We start from the raw sequence: 16,004 nt of genomic DNA, 5'->3' as shown, positions 1-16,004 counted from the left end.
TTCTTGAACTGCCTGTTCAAACCCTTTGTCCATTTTTCTATTGTGTTGTTGTTTTTCTTACTAATTTGTAGATCGTCACTATATATTCTGGATGCTTATTCCTTGTGAGTGCTATGTATTCTAAGTATCTTCTTCCATTCCAAGACTTCTTTGTATTTTAGTAGATATTTTTGTTTTAATGAAGTGAAAGGTAGCAGTATTTTCCATTGTGCTTTTTGCCTTGTTTTGAAAATCCTCCTCCTCCTAGGATCAAAATTTTATTTTCACATATATTCTTCTAAATATCATAAGTTTTACTTATCACATTTAGGACTCTATTCCACCTGGATTATTATGGCACGGGGTAGGCATCTAATTTTATTTTTGTTTCCCACATAGAACACTTAAACTCCAATCAAGCCCTATTTTCTTGCAGAACACTGTTGTCCACTATTTGAGACCCACCTTGGTTTAACTCCTTTCAAAATGATAATAATTATCGTCATAATAGGTAGTCAATGTTTAAGACTTACCCCATTTTTACCAATTTCTTTATTCACCATTACTTCTTGAATTTCACCTTTTTTTCATGTTCATTTCTTCCTAATATTCACTCTTTAATAGGTCCTTCAATGATGATCAGAGACTGGTAAACTCTCTCAGTTTTAAGAAATGATTTTATCCTCATTCCTAAACAATAATGTACCTAGGTAAAAAAATCTAAGTTGGCAATTATTTTCTCTTAGCTCTTTGAAGACATTGTCTACTATCTTCTAGCTTCCATCCGTTGTCACAGATAAGTCTTCAACAGTCCAACTGCCATTCCTTTGTAGGAAACTGGCCCTGTTTCCCCTTTATCTTTGATTTTACAGTTTCACTATAATGTGACTAATATAGATTTATTTTTATTTATCCTGCTCAGGACTGTTTATGCTTCCTGAACCTTAGGATTAATGTTTTTGTTCCTTTCTGAGAACTGCTCAGGTATATTCTCTTAGAATACTGCCTCTCATTCTCTCTTTTCTCCTAGTCTGTAACCCCTAATTGATGAATTTTAGACCCTTTCAGTCAATTATGCACGTCTCTTAGACACTCCTTAGTATTTGCCATTTCTTTAAAATTGTGTTACATTCTGTGTAGTTCCATATCTTCCAGATTACTAACTGCCTCTTTCAGTTACATTTTATATGCTGCCTAATCTATCCAACCTCAAAGACTATACTTTACATTTCTAGAAGTTCTATTTGATTCTTTATTATAATCTACCTACTCTTTTTCATACTGATTTTTCATTAAGTCTTTAATCATTTTGAAAATACTTAATTTATAGACTCAACCAAATTATCCTATTATTAAATTGTCAGGAGTCTAATCACTCAGTTTGCTGACTCTCTTTCATAGAACTTAATATACTTTGTACTTTGGATTATGAGCTTATCCTCTTGGAGACCTTCTCTGTAGGAATTACATGTGGCCAGTGTTCAGGGCATTTCCCTCCAAAGAAGTTTTGCGTTTCTTTCTGCCAGCTGCAACAGCTTTTTCTCTGCATGGGTAATAGAAGTTCTAACTCTAAACCCATTTGAGGGAGTGTGGGACCATTTTTATACATTCTCAGGAGAGTCCTTTTTTTTTTTTTGCGGTATGCAGGCCTCTCACTGTTGTGGCCTCTCCCGTTGCGGAGCACAGGCTCCGGACGCGCAGGCTCAGCGGCCATGGCTCACGGGCCCAGCCGCTCCGCGGCATGTGGGATCCTCCCGGACCGGGGCACGAACCCGTGTCCCCTGCATCGGCAGGCCGACTCTCAACCACTGTGCCACCAGGGAAGCCCAGGAGAGTCCTTTTTTCCACTTAGAGCCCATGCAGACATCGTCAGGCCTCCCTGTCATCAACTTGTACTGGTGGACCAGGGATGGTTTTCTTCTAGTCCATTCTGTTGATAAGGGCTCTGGCTTTAGGGAGCTGGTGCCTCAGTTCCAACTTCCCAAGGTCTTGTCCCCACATAGGCATTAAAATCCACATCCCTAGAATTCCATGAATAATGACTCATTGCTTCCCACTTAAGCCACAGGTCACACTGTTCTAGTTATTAGTTTCCTCTTTATTCCTGCAGCAGGCAATTTCCTTTAATTTCTTAAAAGCATGGTATGGCATGTAAAAAGATGTTTCAAATATTTTTAGGACAGATTATGCAGCATGCTGTATGGATAAAACCAGAAGTCTAAACCATTTATTTTATTAAATGAGCATCCCATAATTTATTTACGAGCATTTTCATTTCACTTAAAAGCCATTCTCCCAACATAATATACTTCACAACTAACAAAGACCGACAGATACCTATTGCTCATTCTCTAGTTTTTCCTTAGAAAGAGAACTCTAATGTTTAGCTAGGCCCAACAGCACACAGAATAAGGTCACATTCTTCAAGCTTTGTTGCAGTTAGATAGGGCCGATTGACTAAGTTTGGGCCAGTAAATGTAAATAAAAGTGTTTTTTGAGACTTCCTGAAAAGCCAGCTTAAAGGTTGCTGACTCAGCTATATAGGGCACAGGTGAGTAAAGGCAAAGTCATCATTTTGACTTATTTCTCCTGACCCCAAGCCAACTGCTCCTCATTGCACTTTGCTTTTACTTATTTCAGCCTGTGTTATTTCCATAATCACTTTCATCCCTGAGTTTAAAGCTGCTGTAGAGGGCAATCATAAGCAGCAATGGGCAGAGATCACTGTAGAGGGAGGACATGAGGGAAAGGCAAGGGAGGAAGATCTGTATTTTCCCACGCAGAAGCTAAACACTATGTGAAGATCAGATTGCTTTGGACTAGGATGTGGTGCTGTGAGTGAATCAGTAGTTACACCACAGCGTCTCCACCAATTTTTCTAAGTTAGGTAACTGACCCATCTGTTCCCCAGTACCTTGTTTTTCCAAAGGAATTAAACTTCCCAGGGAGCCACTGTACTCGCCTACAATTAAGAAAGCACAGCGGCAGACACTGGAATTATATAGTACATTTAAGAATGCCACTTTCGAATCGGAGTAAAGTCCTGAATAAAACATATCACCAAAATATGGAGAAGACATGTTTCTAGAACTTCTCTATCAGCCTTTAATCAAACAATGCACGCCTACAACCTAACTTCTGCCTTTATAAATCTGACACTTTGATAATCCCACTCTGGTTCACTTTTCCGTATCCTCCCAGTTTTCACTATTCTACTGAAGATCAATGTTCAGCCTGATCTATGGCTTTAGCCATGTTCCAAATTCTGTTAGATGAGGGGTGTCGGTAGAAGACCAAAGACACCAAGTGCTATTCTCCTAGAATTTGCCAGCAAATGGCAGGAACCTTGAGAAGTTTGCCTCCTTGCCTACAGTTGTATAAAAAATTTTAAATAACTACTATAATGATTCAGGATAAGTTTTAGATTTAATTATTTGGTGATGTATAGGTGTAATATTTTTGATAACTAAATATTTAGTTCACAGTAGCACTTTTGTACTTTTGAGTAACAAAATTTAGAATATTAGATCAAAGTATGAAATACAGACTTTTAACGTTGCTCCCCAAATAGGATGGCTTGACTTTGATTAAGTCTGTGTTATAAAAGACTTGAATCAACACTCCTACCTGATCTTTTACGGTGATCAGGTAATCACCAGGGCTAGCAGATCAGAGGAGAGCATGACAGGCATATGTGATAGCACAGCTGCACAGTACTAGACCAAAGGGTTACAAAGACTGTATTATTTACTAGGAGGACATAAAATCCTGATGTGACACATTTATTTGGATAGCAAGCAGTCTGGAGGAAGCCACATGACAACAAAGATCGAATGCAGAAAGGAGGTAAAGTCTGAGTCACACTGATCTCCTATCACCATAAACCCTAGTCCAAAAGCTTTCTATTACTGTCCTTAGGACTCCATCATTGAACATGATGACAGTAATGTCTCAAAACCTTTCTTAATCTCCTGGGGACAAGAGTGAATGTGCTTGTATGTATATGGAGAATTACAAACCACATTCCACCTTAGATCAGTAAGAATAAAGTTAAAGTGGTTGGAAGAAGTTTAGATGATCCTATCTGAATAGAACCAATTTCAACAGGTTGGAGCTAGCTTAAATTGGACCTAACCTATAACAGCCTTTCTGACCCGATGTGAGGCTGGTTAGGAAGTGTTCACTCTGAATTGCTGCAAGCAATTTGAACAATCCATTATATTCCTTCCAGGGAAATGGAAAATCCAAATCTCTCACCTAGTCGATACTTAGAGTGTCAACTGAATAGATATCATCCTTATCAGAAAGCAGGAGAAAAAATGGAATTATTTGAAATTCCTTTATATACACTTTCTGTATTCTAAATTCCAGAGATGGAGTATTAAAATTGTTAAAAGGCAAACTAGTGAATGGGAAAAAAAAAAAAAAACCAGATGGAGTCTACTTTTCCAATTTGGAAAAATAATTCTGTAATGAGCAAACACTATGCCAGTCAATTAAATGATACGGCACTAAAGTTCCATATTTTGCTTAGCTTATATAATCTAGTAATACATCAAAGGATAAAGGAGTAAAGGGTTACTTAAAGAGGAAGATGAAGAAAACAATATGTCTAGAAAATCCTACTTAGTATACAAATGACTAGGTGTTCTCTCTCTTTTTTTTTTTTTTTTTGCGGAACGCAGGTCTCTCACCGCTGTGGCCTCTTCCGTTGCGGAGCACAGGCTCCGGACGCACAGGCTCAGCGGCCATGGCTCACGGGCCCGGGCGCTCCATGGCATGTGGGATCTTCCCGGACCGGGGCACGAACCCGTGTCCCCTGCATTGGCAGGAGGGCTCTCAACCACTGCGCCACCAGGGAAGCCCTAGGTGTTTTCTTTAATGCTACATAATGCCATAAATAAAACTTGTTCAATTTTTTAAAACACATTTTTCTCCAACATGGGTGTGTTTACACTACACAGAATAAAGTTACTCAAATTCTCAGTGTTTGGCACATACTTACAGGAAATCAGAATTAGTACTAGTGAGAATTAATACTGTCCAGTTTAAACTTGCCCATCAAGTTTAAACAGAAAGAATAAAATTTGGAGTGTACTATAAGTTAGGTGCATTTCCTATGTAAGTTACATCATGGGTAAAATAGTACTAGTTAAATCATATTACTAACAGTTATACATCTCAAAAAAAGAGATAACATAAACAAGAATTAGAACAGCAAAAGTTGTGACCAGGTAAAAATATTCATCGAAAAACTTCTACATTTCATGAGCAAGTTAAAATCTCATTTTATCATTTAAAGACTCACATTTAAACTTGCAAATACTAAACGTGAGCAAGTTAAAAGTTTTCATGGTTTTCTAGTTTTTTTTAGTGTCTATGTCAATCCTCCACTCTCGCCCAAATCTCTGTCATGGTGACTCCACAAATTTCTACTATCTTGCTCCCAGAAGATGACATCATCTTCTGTTTCACAGAGAAAATAAAAGCCATCAGGCATGAACTCCTTCGACTGCTTCCCACTAAACATGTATGCTCTCTGCTTCCTCCCAGCCCTTCCTCCTGTCACACCGGAAATGGCATCTCCTATTATCCAAGATTAAACTCTTCCCTGTGCTTTAACTTTCAGCTCCCATCTCCACCTTGGTCCTTGGCAAATCAATTATCCTCTATTTCCTTTGGGTTTAGTGTTCCTCTTCTTTCCACCAGCAATTAGATTATATTCAAGGGTCTTTCATTAAGAAGAAAATCAATTCTACAATAGTAGTCCTTTGAGCTACTGCCCTCTTTTTCTCTTCATGGCCAAATTCTTGAAAGGGTTGTCAACACTTGCTTCACCTTGTCCACCTCAGCTTTTCTTTACCTTTACTCTCAACTTAGCCAACTATAATGTGATTTTCACCTTCAAGATCTCACCAAGATCACCCATGACCTCCCTGTTGCTAAAACCGTTGAACACTTCCCATTTCTCATCTTAGCTGACCTCCTCTCGTAGCGTTCACTCTAACTGAATACCTCTTATTTGAAGTGCAGTCTTTTGTTGGCTTCCACAACTCTCCTGGCTTTCTTTATTCTGTCTGGATCTCAGCTTTTTGCAGAGTTCCATTTCTCTGTCAGTCTTTTAAAACGCTGAAGCTCACCACGGCTCTCTCCTTAAGTGCTTTTCTCTTGTTCTACATATTCTGAACAATATCATCCATTCTTATAACTTTTAACACTTGATGATTCCCAAATCTGTATGTATAATACAGATTTCTCTCCTGAGCTTCTGACCTATGTATCCAGCTGGAAGCTTCCCTTCAGCTGTCCAAAGATACCTTGACCCACTGTGCAAGTTAAAAACTCATCATCCATGTCCACTACCCCTAACCTGTTTGTTTGTTTGTTTGTTTCCTGAAGACCTGGTCTCAGAGAATTACTGCACAACCCACCCAAGTCACCCAAGACAAAAACCTGAATATCATCCTAGACTCTTCCACCTCTCTCATCCCTAAAATCCAATCAACTACCAATCCCGTTGATCCTACCTCCAGAAGCTCTCTCCAATCCAGCAACTTCCAAGTGCTTCACTGCCATTTTCCTAGTAAAGCCATAACTATCTCTTGTCTAAAGAAATATTATTGTTAAAAACTGCTTGATGTGGGAATTCCCTGGTGGTTCAGTGGTTAGGACTCCGTGCTCTCACTGCCGAGGGCCTGGGTTCAATCCCTGGTCGGGGAACTAAGATCCCACAAGCCGCATGGCGTGGCAAAAACAAACAAACAAGCAAACTGCTTGACATGTATTTTTTTAATTAAAGAATATGGAGAACCATACTCTCTAACATTCTCACCTAAGAGGCAACAACATCTTACCTGGCTACACTGTGACAAATAAATCTACCAGATTCTACCAGGAAACCAAAAGAGGGGATCACCTAATTTAGCTTCCTAAACAACAAGGTTATTCTACACAGAATTAACCTGTCTCCAATTTCACAACTGTGTGACTCCCCTCATAAGACTCTTCTACATTTACACATCTGGCAAATTCTTCAATATTCTGGGAAAGAATGAGCATTACCTCAAGTCTCAAAACGTGCTGCCTTAAAAAGAGGTTAGAAAAGGTATACAGTGAAAGAAACAATGCATAATTATTAGCAATTATTATAGAAATATACAAAAGAGATAAAAAGTATTGCTCTCTTTTCCACTTGAGAGTAAGACTAAACTGATTAAAGCTTCTTAAGATGATCAAACCATAAAACAGATCATGCGTTACATACAATAGGTAAAATACTGGATTAAAGTATGTTAATCAATCTAGTAGATTTTTAAATTTTTGAACCTGAACCAGAAAGGCAGTTCTAGAACCCAAATTTTTTCTCTAATAAAAATAATGCTTTAAGGTTAAAACTGTAGGGTTCTTAACAGAATCTTGTCAACATCTCTCTATCACATTAATAAAGTTCAAGGCCACATTTACTGAAAATATTTTGGCAAGCCAAACTTGCACAATTAAAATAAATACAATGTCACGTGATATGGTCTCCCGAAGCATGGAATTTTGACCTTGACTGATGTCTTCCCATTTCTAATGCTATAAATAACTACTTTAGCCGAACAAAATATGAAACTGTTAACTCTCACAGAATGTGGTTGTATCTTTTCAATGTGTATATCCCATGTAAATATGTAGCACGGGCTTATTCATCTGACAAGTATTTATTGTGTGCCTACCAGGGCTAGGCTCCATAGCAGGCAATGAAGACATAAAGGTGATCAAGACAAACACAATGCCACTCCCTAAAAGACTAAGAAGAGAAGACAATTAACAAATAATTGCACAAAGTCATCATCTGGGGCTACAGGATAAGCAGGGGTATTTTAACAAACCTATAGAGTCAGGGAAGGCCTTCTGGAGGAAGTTCAGAGGCAATGTCTTTAAAACAAAAATCTTCAAGGCTGTGGTAACAGAACTGCATGTCTGTAGGTTCCTGCTGTTCATTCCCACCAGTTATACTATTCTCACAACACGTACAGGTTAATTTATATGCTAGGTTTATGTTCAGTATAAAATGCAGCTTAAAAGAGGCTTTATAAATCAAAGGTTCTTAGCTATAGTTTGAAACATCAAAAGGAATCACTTCTACCACTTCAGGGAAATCAAATAAGCATAATAAATGAGGAGGCAACACAGGTTTAAAATATTTCTGACAAATGGCAGATTGACCTCATGAGTTTCTTTGAACCCCTTCCTCCCCTAACCACATTAAAATCCCAGTAAATGAATCTTTCAAAAGGTGTAAACATACGAGAACTAAAAAAGAAAAAAGGAGAGGAGACTAAAACACTCAAGAGAATTCATCAAATTTTTATAAAATTGAAGAGCTGGAGGAGTGATAATTGACCTAGGGGAGCAGACACACTACCTGGGTACTGTGGAGGAGGAGACCAAGTGGAAGTTAGCTGATTTTCAGTACAGACCTCAAAAAAGGTAAGACCCAGGGAACACAAGTTACTGTGGAGGGAGAGTAAGTGGTGGGGATGAAAAGAGAGGATTAGAGAACAATATGTAAGTCCATCACTGGACACTCCCCCAGCGTACATGCTCTCACACATATGTGCACTTGTGCCTGAACCCAGAAGATTACTGTTCCTCCCATCTCACCTATTCTTTGAAGAAGTGCAATGACACCAGAGAAAAAGACTTATACAATACTGACATTTGGATGCCACTCTAATGAAAGCCCAGGTTAGCAAATGAAAAATCATGCCCGTGTACGAAGAGCTTCTGAGTGGCTCTCAAATACAGATAGATAACAACCACAGATAAGTGAGGAAAACCTCCAAAATGAAAGTGAGAGCTTAGAAAATCAAACAGGAATTAAAAAAAAAAAAAAAAAACCTGGAAGAAACCACACAATACATGGGGTAGAAGACAATTTTTAAAAACCCTATAATTAACACCCTTATAATAAAAAGAGAAATTTAGCAGCCATAAAACAAAATACAATGAACACATGAACATCAGAGAACACAAAAATAGTTCTTTGAATTAAAAAATTAGAATAGCTGAAATAAAATACTTAATAGGAAGGGTGGAAGATAAAGTCAAGGATATCTCTGATAAAAACAAACAAAAAGATTAAAAAGTTAGAATTTAAGAAAGATTAAAAATTGAATTAAATTAGGATCTGTCAGGAGGTGTAACTTCAGACTAATAGAGATTCCAAAAAAAGAAAATAGAGAAGAAACTGTCCAAGAAATAATACAAGAAAAGTATAGAGAACTTTCAGACGTGAATTTCCATATTGAAAGGACCCTCGAGTATAAGGCACAATAAATGAAAAACTGCCCACACCAAAGCTCCTTATTGTGAAGTTTTCAAACACCAGGGATAAAAAGAAGATTATAAAAGTTTTCAGTGGGGGGAAAGGTAAAATACAAAAAGGAATAATGATCAGGATATACTACTAGAGACTTGGCAAGGGTAAGAGATGATTTCAGTATTATTTGACTTTTAAAACAATGTACAGCAATTCTTATAAACACCACGCAATAATAATGTAATTAAATAAATAGACAATAAATAGGTAAACAAATGAATAAAATAAAAATAAAACCAATTTACTGAATGCTCACTACCTGCTAGGGGTGCCATTCAAACTCCTTTAAATATAGTAACTCACTTAACTCTCATAACTCTATGAGGAAGACACTATTAACCTCATTTACAGATGAGGAAACAGGCATTGAGAGATTAAGTAATGATACATCTAGGAAATGGTAGAGCCAGAGTCCTAGCTTTCTGAGCGTGGTCTTTCAAAAACTGCATGATACTGTCTCTCAACTTCAAAAGTAAAATGAATTTTAAAAAAGAAGGAAAGAAAATACCATGTGAACGTTCACTACCATCCTAATCTGTTCCCAGATAACTATGGTTGATTAAAAGTTCTGACTTGGTCAATCAGGACATAAGCTTAATGTGTGTGTGTGTGTGTGTGTGTGTGTGTGTGTGTGTGTGTGTGTGTGTGTGTGTGTGTGTGTGTGTGTGTGTGTGTGTGTTTGGGGGATGAAGGTTGAGGGTATTTGCTAGTATTTTAAGTATTCATTGTATAAAAATACTTTATGCTATGTACGTGCTGCTAGAAGGTCGATAAAATAGATTCCCTGCCCTAAATACAACAACAATCTCCAAAAGAACTGATGCACTTACATCAGATCACCATTGCGTATTTGGTCAAAGAATAAAGGGTATATAAATCTTATTAAAGTTAGAAACAGAATAGCTGCCTCTTTTCCAAAGTACTGTCATCTAAGCCCCTCACACTCTTCTTGTCTTGCAAGAAAAATTTCCCTAGATGATTTCCTAGTCATACATGACTATTAAATATACTGATAAGACAAAAACTTCAGGCCCCTTCACTCACTCTTGCCTTACACTCACCTTTACCTTATATTATCAACTACATAATGAGACTTGAACATTGTCATCTGAAGTTCTTCTGCAGGAGTTAGCTTCATTCAGTTCCCTACTTTCCATCGTCTCACTGTCCCTAGGTGGCTTTAGTGGGGGGAAAAATTAGAGAAATATACTTTTTGAATAATTTTTTTTCTTTTCCAATCTGGTGACATCTTCATTCATTCTTTCTGACCTATGATAGGCAGGCTACACAGTTTGGGCACTTCCTTTCTTGGGACTAATAAACTTCCATACAATAATGTCGAGGCTTCTGGGACCTCAGACCCTCCTTCGGTGCCCTCCTACTGCACTGGACCTCCTCCATCATTTGTTGTTGCATGGCCCTGCCTGGGAGTCCTTTCTCTCACATATGCGGCCCTCCACTTTCTCCCTGTCATGCCTTTGACTTCTTCTGCGTCGCTTTTTGGTTTTATTTTGTCGTGGGTTTGGGTTTTGGTAGATAGGTGATGACTGCAGCAACCTTTAAGATCCTGATGTGATGCATCAAGACGTGATGCATCATGTACGTCTTCCCAACACCTGGGTGAACAGACCCGGGGCTGCCTGGCCTATTAGATTTCTGTCTCGCTCACAGGACGTCCCGATCTGTAGCCGCAGAGTCACACTGCGACAACCCCCAACGTCCGGTCTCACGCGCGCCCTGCACGGCTGTCACACCGTCCCTCCCAGCGCTCAGGTGTAACACCTGGCGGTCCTAACCCCGAGAGTCACCTGCGGGCCGGCCGGGCGCGCGCAGGTGCTCACGCACATACCGTCTCCTTGGCAGCGGCGACCGGGATGGGAAGCAGCCCCCGGCCGCGGGGCGGTTCCTCCGGCTCTGCGGCCGCGCTCTTGGAGGGGAGCCAGGGGGCGGGCGCCCGCGCGGAGTCGGCCCTGGGGTCCCCATACAGCTGGTAGCACACCAGGCCGACCAGACCCCCGCCGGCCGCGGCCGCGATGCTCAGCTCCCCCCAGCGCCGCCGCCGCCTCCAAGCCGCCTCAGCCACAGCCCCCTCCTCCTCCTCCCGGCAGAAGGGCCGGCCGGGAGGGCCCGGGGCTATGCCCGCAGGCCGCCCGCACGGCCCAGGGAAGGGATGGGAAGGCGAGGGCGGAGGCGGGAGCCGAGGCGGCGGCCGCAGAAGCCTCCGCAGCGCAGCCATAGCGGGAGCTGCCCGCACAGGAGATAGGAGGGGGCGGACGAAGCGGTGGAGCGGGGCCCGAAACCTCGCGAGAAGTTGGTGCGCTGAGGTTCGCTGCTGTCCGAGAGCGACCCCTACGATTGCGCGGCCTGGGGTCCCCTCCGGGTGGCCTTCAGCTGCGGAACCGGGGGTCTCTGGCTGGGGAGAGCCTGGGGAGGAGGGGGCGCAACCAGCTGCCCCTCGGCCCCGCGTTCCCAGCCCAACTCCGCGGTCATAAATAACTGCGCCTCCCCCGGGCGACACCTGACTGCGCGAGAACACAACACCGCAGGCGACAGCCAGGTCGGCGGAGCTGAGCCGAGCCCTCGGGGGCGGGGGTGTCGGGCGCCCCTCCGCTAACGTGACCCTTCGCCTCTGCTTTGCTGGGTGGGTCTCGAATCATCGGTAATGCCCCTCTAAGAAAGTCACATCCCCTAACGGTATCCTGATCTTCTGATACGAGGTCGGGAATAATTTGGAACGGTATCTTCAGGTGTACAACAAAAATGAGATATAAAAATTTGGCTCGAGTCATAAATATAGAAAATTAAGTAAAAGGATTTTTTTTGACTACATGACAGCTTCTGGTCTTTTGATGGGGGAAGGCTAATGCTGTTTTTTAGTTACCGTTAATATGTTTAAAAAACTTTACCATACCAGCGGCGTGACTTAATTCAATAAAACAGAACTGTCTTACTTTTGGGGGAAGTTGTTGATATAAATAATCGGTACGTGTATTGTGCCATTTTTTATTTTTGTTATTCCTATACTTGTTTGTTTGCTACACTTTATGAGAAAGTGTTTATGCTATTCTTATCAGTTTCCTGACCCTGAACCCAGTTTTGGTAACTTAGTTACCTAGCTTTGGTCTTTATATTCTGGAATGTTTCCAGGAGCCCTTAAAATATTCTGGGTCTAGGGATGTGCACAACTAAATTTATTAGTCTCAAATGGGCTGCGGTCACAAGGGGATTAGATCCTGGCAAGTCTTATGAAAACTGAGGGCTTTCAGAGGCAAACAAAATGAGATTTTCTGGCCCAGGTCCTGCTATTGCCACTCCTCACTAACCCCTTGCCTATAAGTAATCTATCAGATACACCTCAGTTACATCTTGTTTTAATATAGGCTAATGGAATTTTCCTTTCTTAAAGCCACTAAAAGTGATAAACAGAAAAAGCCTCTATAACATGAACAAAATGTGTCTATTTTAGGATGCCACCTCTGTATTTCTTTTACTTTCAGCCTGTTGGTTTCATATAACCAGTGCCTCAAGGAAGACTCAGTGGTGGCTCCTTGTTTCATCACCAAGATTCCTTCAATTTCTGTCTTCTCTGAATTCTGGAAAATTCCCACAGAAGCATTTATTCTCTGGATCTACAACACAGTTCTTCTTCTGGCACTGTTTACTTCGAGCTGAATACAATTTCCGGATTTTCTCATAAATTTCTGACATGGCCTAATAGCAGAATTCTTGGACAGACTGATGAATTTTTATTAGCTGCATATTAAAAGCTGAGTAGCTTAAAAAGAATTAGGGAGGTAATACAATAAGGTATTACAATTAAAGAAAATGATAGAAATTATCCATCTAAGATGATTTCACATATCTATCTATATAATTTCTCTCCAGTTTAAAAAAAAATTTAATGTAGCTCCTGCAAGCCATTTCTTTGGCTAGAAACCAAGTTCTGCCATGAGAGGTGCTGGGTTTAGGTTCGCCAAGTACTCAGAAAGCTTGGGATAAAAGGTCTCTCAACATGCAGAAGTTATTCTAACTTTCCTCAGTACCTCTCTTCTAAAAGCTAAATTTCCTTAAGAATGGTTATTATTTTCTTCTCACTTCTGATGCTCTGTAACTATAGCTACATGAAAATAACTCTATTCCTTTATTACCTGTATATTTTGAGTTTAATTTTCAGAGGGAAAAATTATTTTTTTTTAAAAAACGTGATATTAGGAATTTGGAAAATTTTTTGAAATTACAGGTAATAATGTTAGATCGATATAGATTTAGCCTAATTTCTTTCATCTTTTATTTCAATTCTACTATTAATAATATCCAAAAAATGTCCCTAATATACAGGGAGAGCCTGCACCTTCAAAAAAATTTGACTTATGTTCACTATGGTCTAAGTAAAAAGAAGTGCTCTAAAGCATTTAAAAATATTTACAACAGCAGGAATTAAGCCAGACAGTTTTTCAGGAAAGCATCAGTGGAGTGATCAAGTAGAAGGCAAATCTGGACTCTTGATTTTGCTACATCTTAACTGCATAACCTATAATGCTTTGGAGGCCACAGTTTCCTACAAAATAATGGAATTGAATAGATGATCACCCCCTGAACCCATGATCCTAATTAACCAAAATGCTCCAAGCATATTAGTAAAGCGAATATAGATACTTCCTTCATAGCATTTTTCACGTCATTTCCCTTCTCAAAACACATAATTGCCCTACAATTGCTTTATTCTTTCCAATTAAAATCCCACCCCATGACCTAATTATTTTAACCTTTTAATACTTTTAAAATAGCAAATAAATGAGTGACTTTTAAATTTTGAAAATGTGAAATTTAAGTGTAATATGTGTCATGCCTAGGCACAAATTTCCTGTTTAACAAATCTTCTATTAAAAAAAGTCCTGCTTATCTAGTTGTACTCACTCTGAGCACCAGAATCTTGATTAGTTGGAAAAGGAGAAATTATCTCTGAGGCCCTACATCAGGGCACATGAGCCTCCCCACCCACAGGTCTACTCAATTCTAACAGAGGGAGGCTACCAGCCAAAGAGTAAGGCTGAAGCAAGCCACTTCTCTCTTGGGAAAGTTGTCCCCATCTTCAGTGCTGTTTTCCTTGGGGGACAATTGGCAAAATCTAAAGAGAAAATGATGGGAAAGGTGTGTTCTGGGGGGTTGCAGCCTTTTCTTGGACTTTTGTCTTCAGAGTGCCAGCCACTAGGAGTCTGGAACTTTATTCCCCAGCATCCAGAGCCATGGAAACCAATTTATCGTAGGAGCTGAGAAAACAGATCGTCTTCTATTTTGACTAGCTCCCACTCCCAACGACAAGTTGACAATGGTTTGCACTCTGCCCTCTTCCCTTAGTCAAAGCAAATTCTTCTAAGCTTCATGAAGTCAGATCATCTATTTGGCTCAAATGATGGCACATAGTAGGACTTCAACAAATGCTTATTAAATGAAGAAAGGAATTTATTATTGTAATGAGGGGGAGGGGGAGAGGCAAGATGGGAATGTGAATCAGGAGACAAGGAAATAAAGTAACTCATCTGATGCTAAAGAAGTTGATAAAATAAGCAACACATCCTAAAAGGCAATTAATGCAAATGGACGGGCAAAATGAGCAAGCAAGATGTTGGCAAGAAAAAGTTGCGGTCACGGACAAGGGCTGATTCAGAAACAAATTTTGTGATTTTGTGATTTGAAGCCATCCTCTTACATAGTAATAAGAGGCATAATCCTGCTACATTTAGAGCCTTAAAACAATACACTTCCATCTGGTTCTTTTTGTGCTCTGACAAATTCCAGCATGCTCCATGGACAAAGTTCAGTGATTTGACCTTGATACCTTCCATTCATTCTTACATATCTCACTGGTGACACCACCAAGCTGCCAGTTCATTCTTACATATCTCACTGGTGACACCACCAAGCTGCCATACACATTTAACTATCTAACTTCAAGACCAGTGATAATCTTGCTCTGACCATTATATCTGTCCAATCTGATTTCTATAATTTCTGATTTTATATAATTTCCAGGGTCTTTGCTGACAGTGTCTCACTGTTTAATTCTTGTTATTGCCCTTACCCTCCATTTGGTAGCCAGGACCTCTTTTCCTATGTATTTGGGAAACAAGGAACAGCAAAGCCACCTGCCTGAAACATGTGAGCCCTTTCTCAATTGTCATATTCTGTTTCCATGCCTGATAGCGATTAAAGTTTCCATGCCCATCAGAAGCTGTCTTCTGGGAAGAATAGCCTCAGAGTAATAATATATTGATCATCTATTATGCAAGCATGATATTTGGGTGACAAAACAATGTCATCTTTATAAAACTGTTTGCAGTCACTACTAGAGTTTAGCATATGCATGCCCTATGACCCATCAATTTCAATCCTAGGTGAAATACTCAACAGAAATGAATACTTATGTACACCAAAAGACATATAGAGAAATATTTTTAACTGGCCAGAAACTATTCATAAGTTCATCAATAGTGCCCTGGATTTTTTTTAAATTGTGTTATATTCACACAATTGAATGCTATATAGCAATGAAAATTACTGAAATGCAACTACATGCAATCATGTGGATCAAAGAAGGCAGACACAAAAGAATTGTATTATTCTATTTATAATGTTCAAAAACTATATATATATATGT

General features: G+C 39.8%; 1 protein-coding gene across 2 annotated transcripts in view; it reads right to left on the bottom strand.

Moving 5' to 3' along the window:
- Nucleotides 1-11,597, bottom strand: part of MICU3 (mitochondrial calcium uptake family member 3) — a 91,960-nt gene extending 80,363 nt beyond the window's left edge. Inside the window, exon 1 of one of the 2 annotated variants that reach the window (XM_082608654.1) lies at nt 11,196-11,597. In XM_082608654.1, the coding sequence (XP_082464780.1) occupies nt 11,196-11,582 (387 nt within the window). In that variant the 5' untranslated portion in view covers nt 11,583-11,597. The remainder of the gene's footprint in view (nt 1-11,195) is intronic. The other variant, XM_082608653.1, reaches the window with a different exon arrangement.
- Nucleotides 11,598-16,004: the final 4,407 nt, after the last annotated feature.

The sequence above is a fragment of the Mesoplodon mirus genome, assembly GCF_964341445.2.
Source record: "Mesoplodon mirus genome assembly, chromosome: 20".
In the NCBI taxonomy this organism is placed as follows: Eukaryota; Metazoa; Chordata; class Mammalia; order Artiodactyla; family Ziphiidae; genus Mesoplodon; species Mesoplodon mirus.
This window is presented reverse-complemented; position numbering and strand designations above follow the sequence as displayed.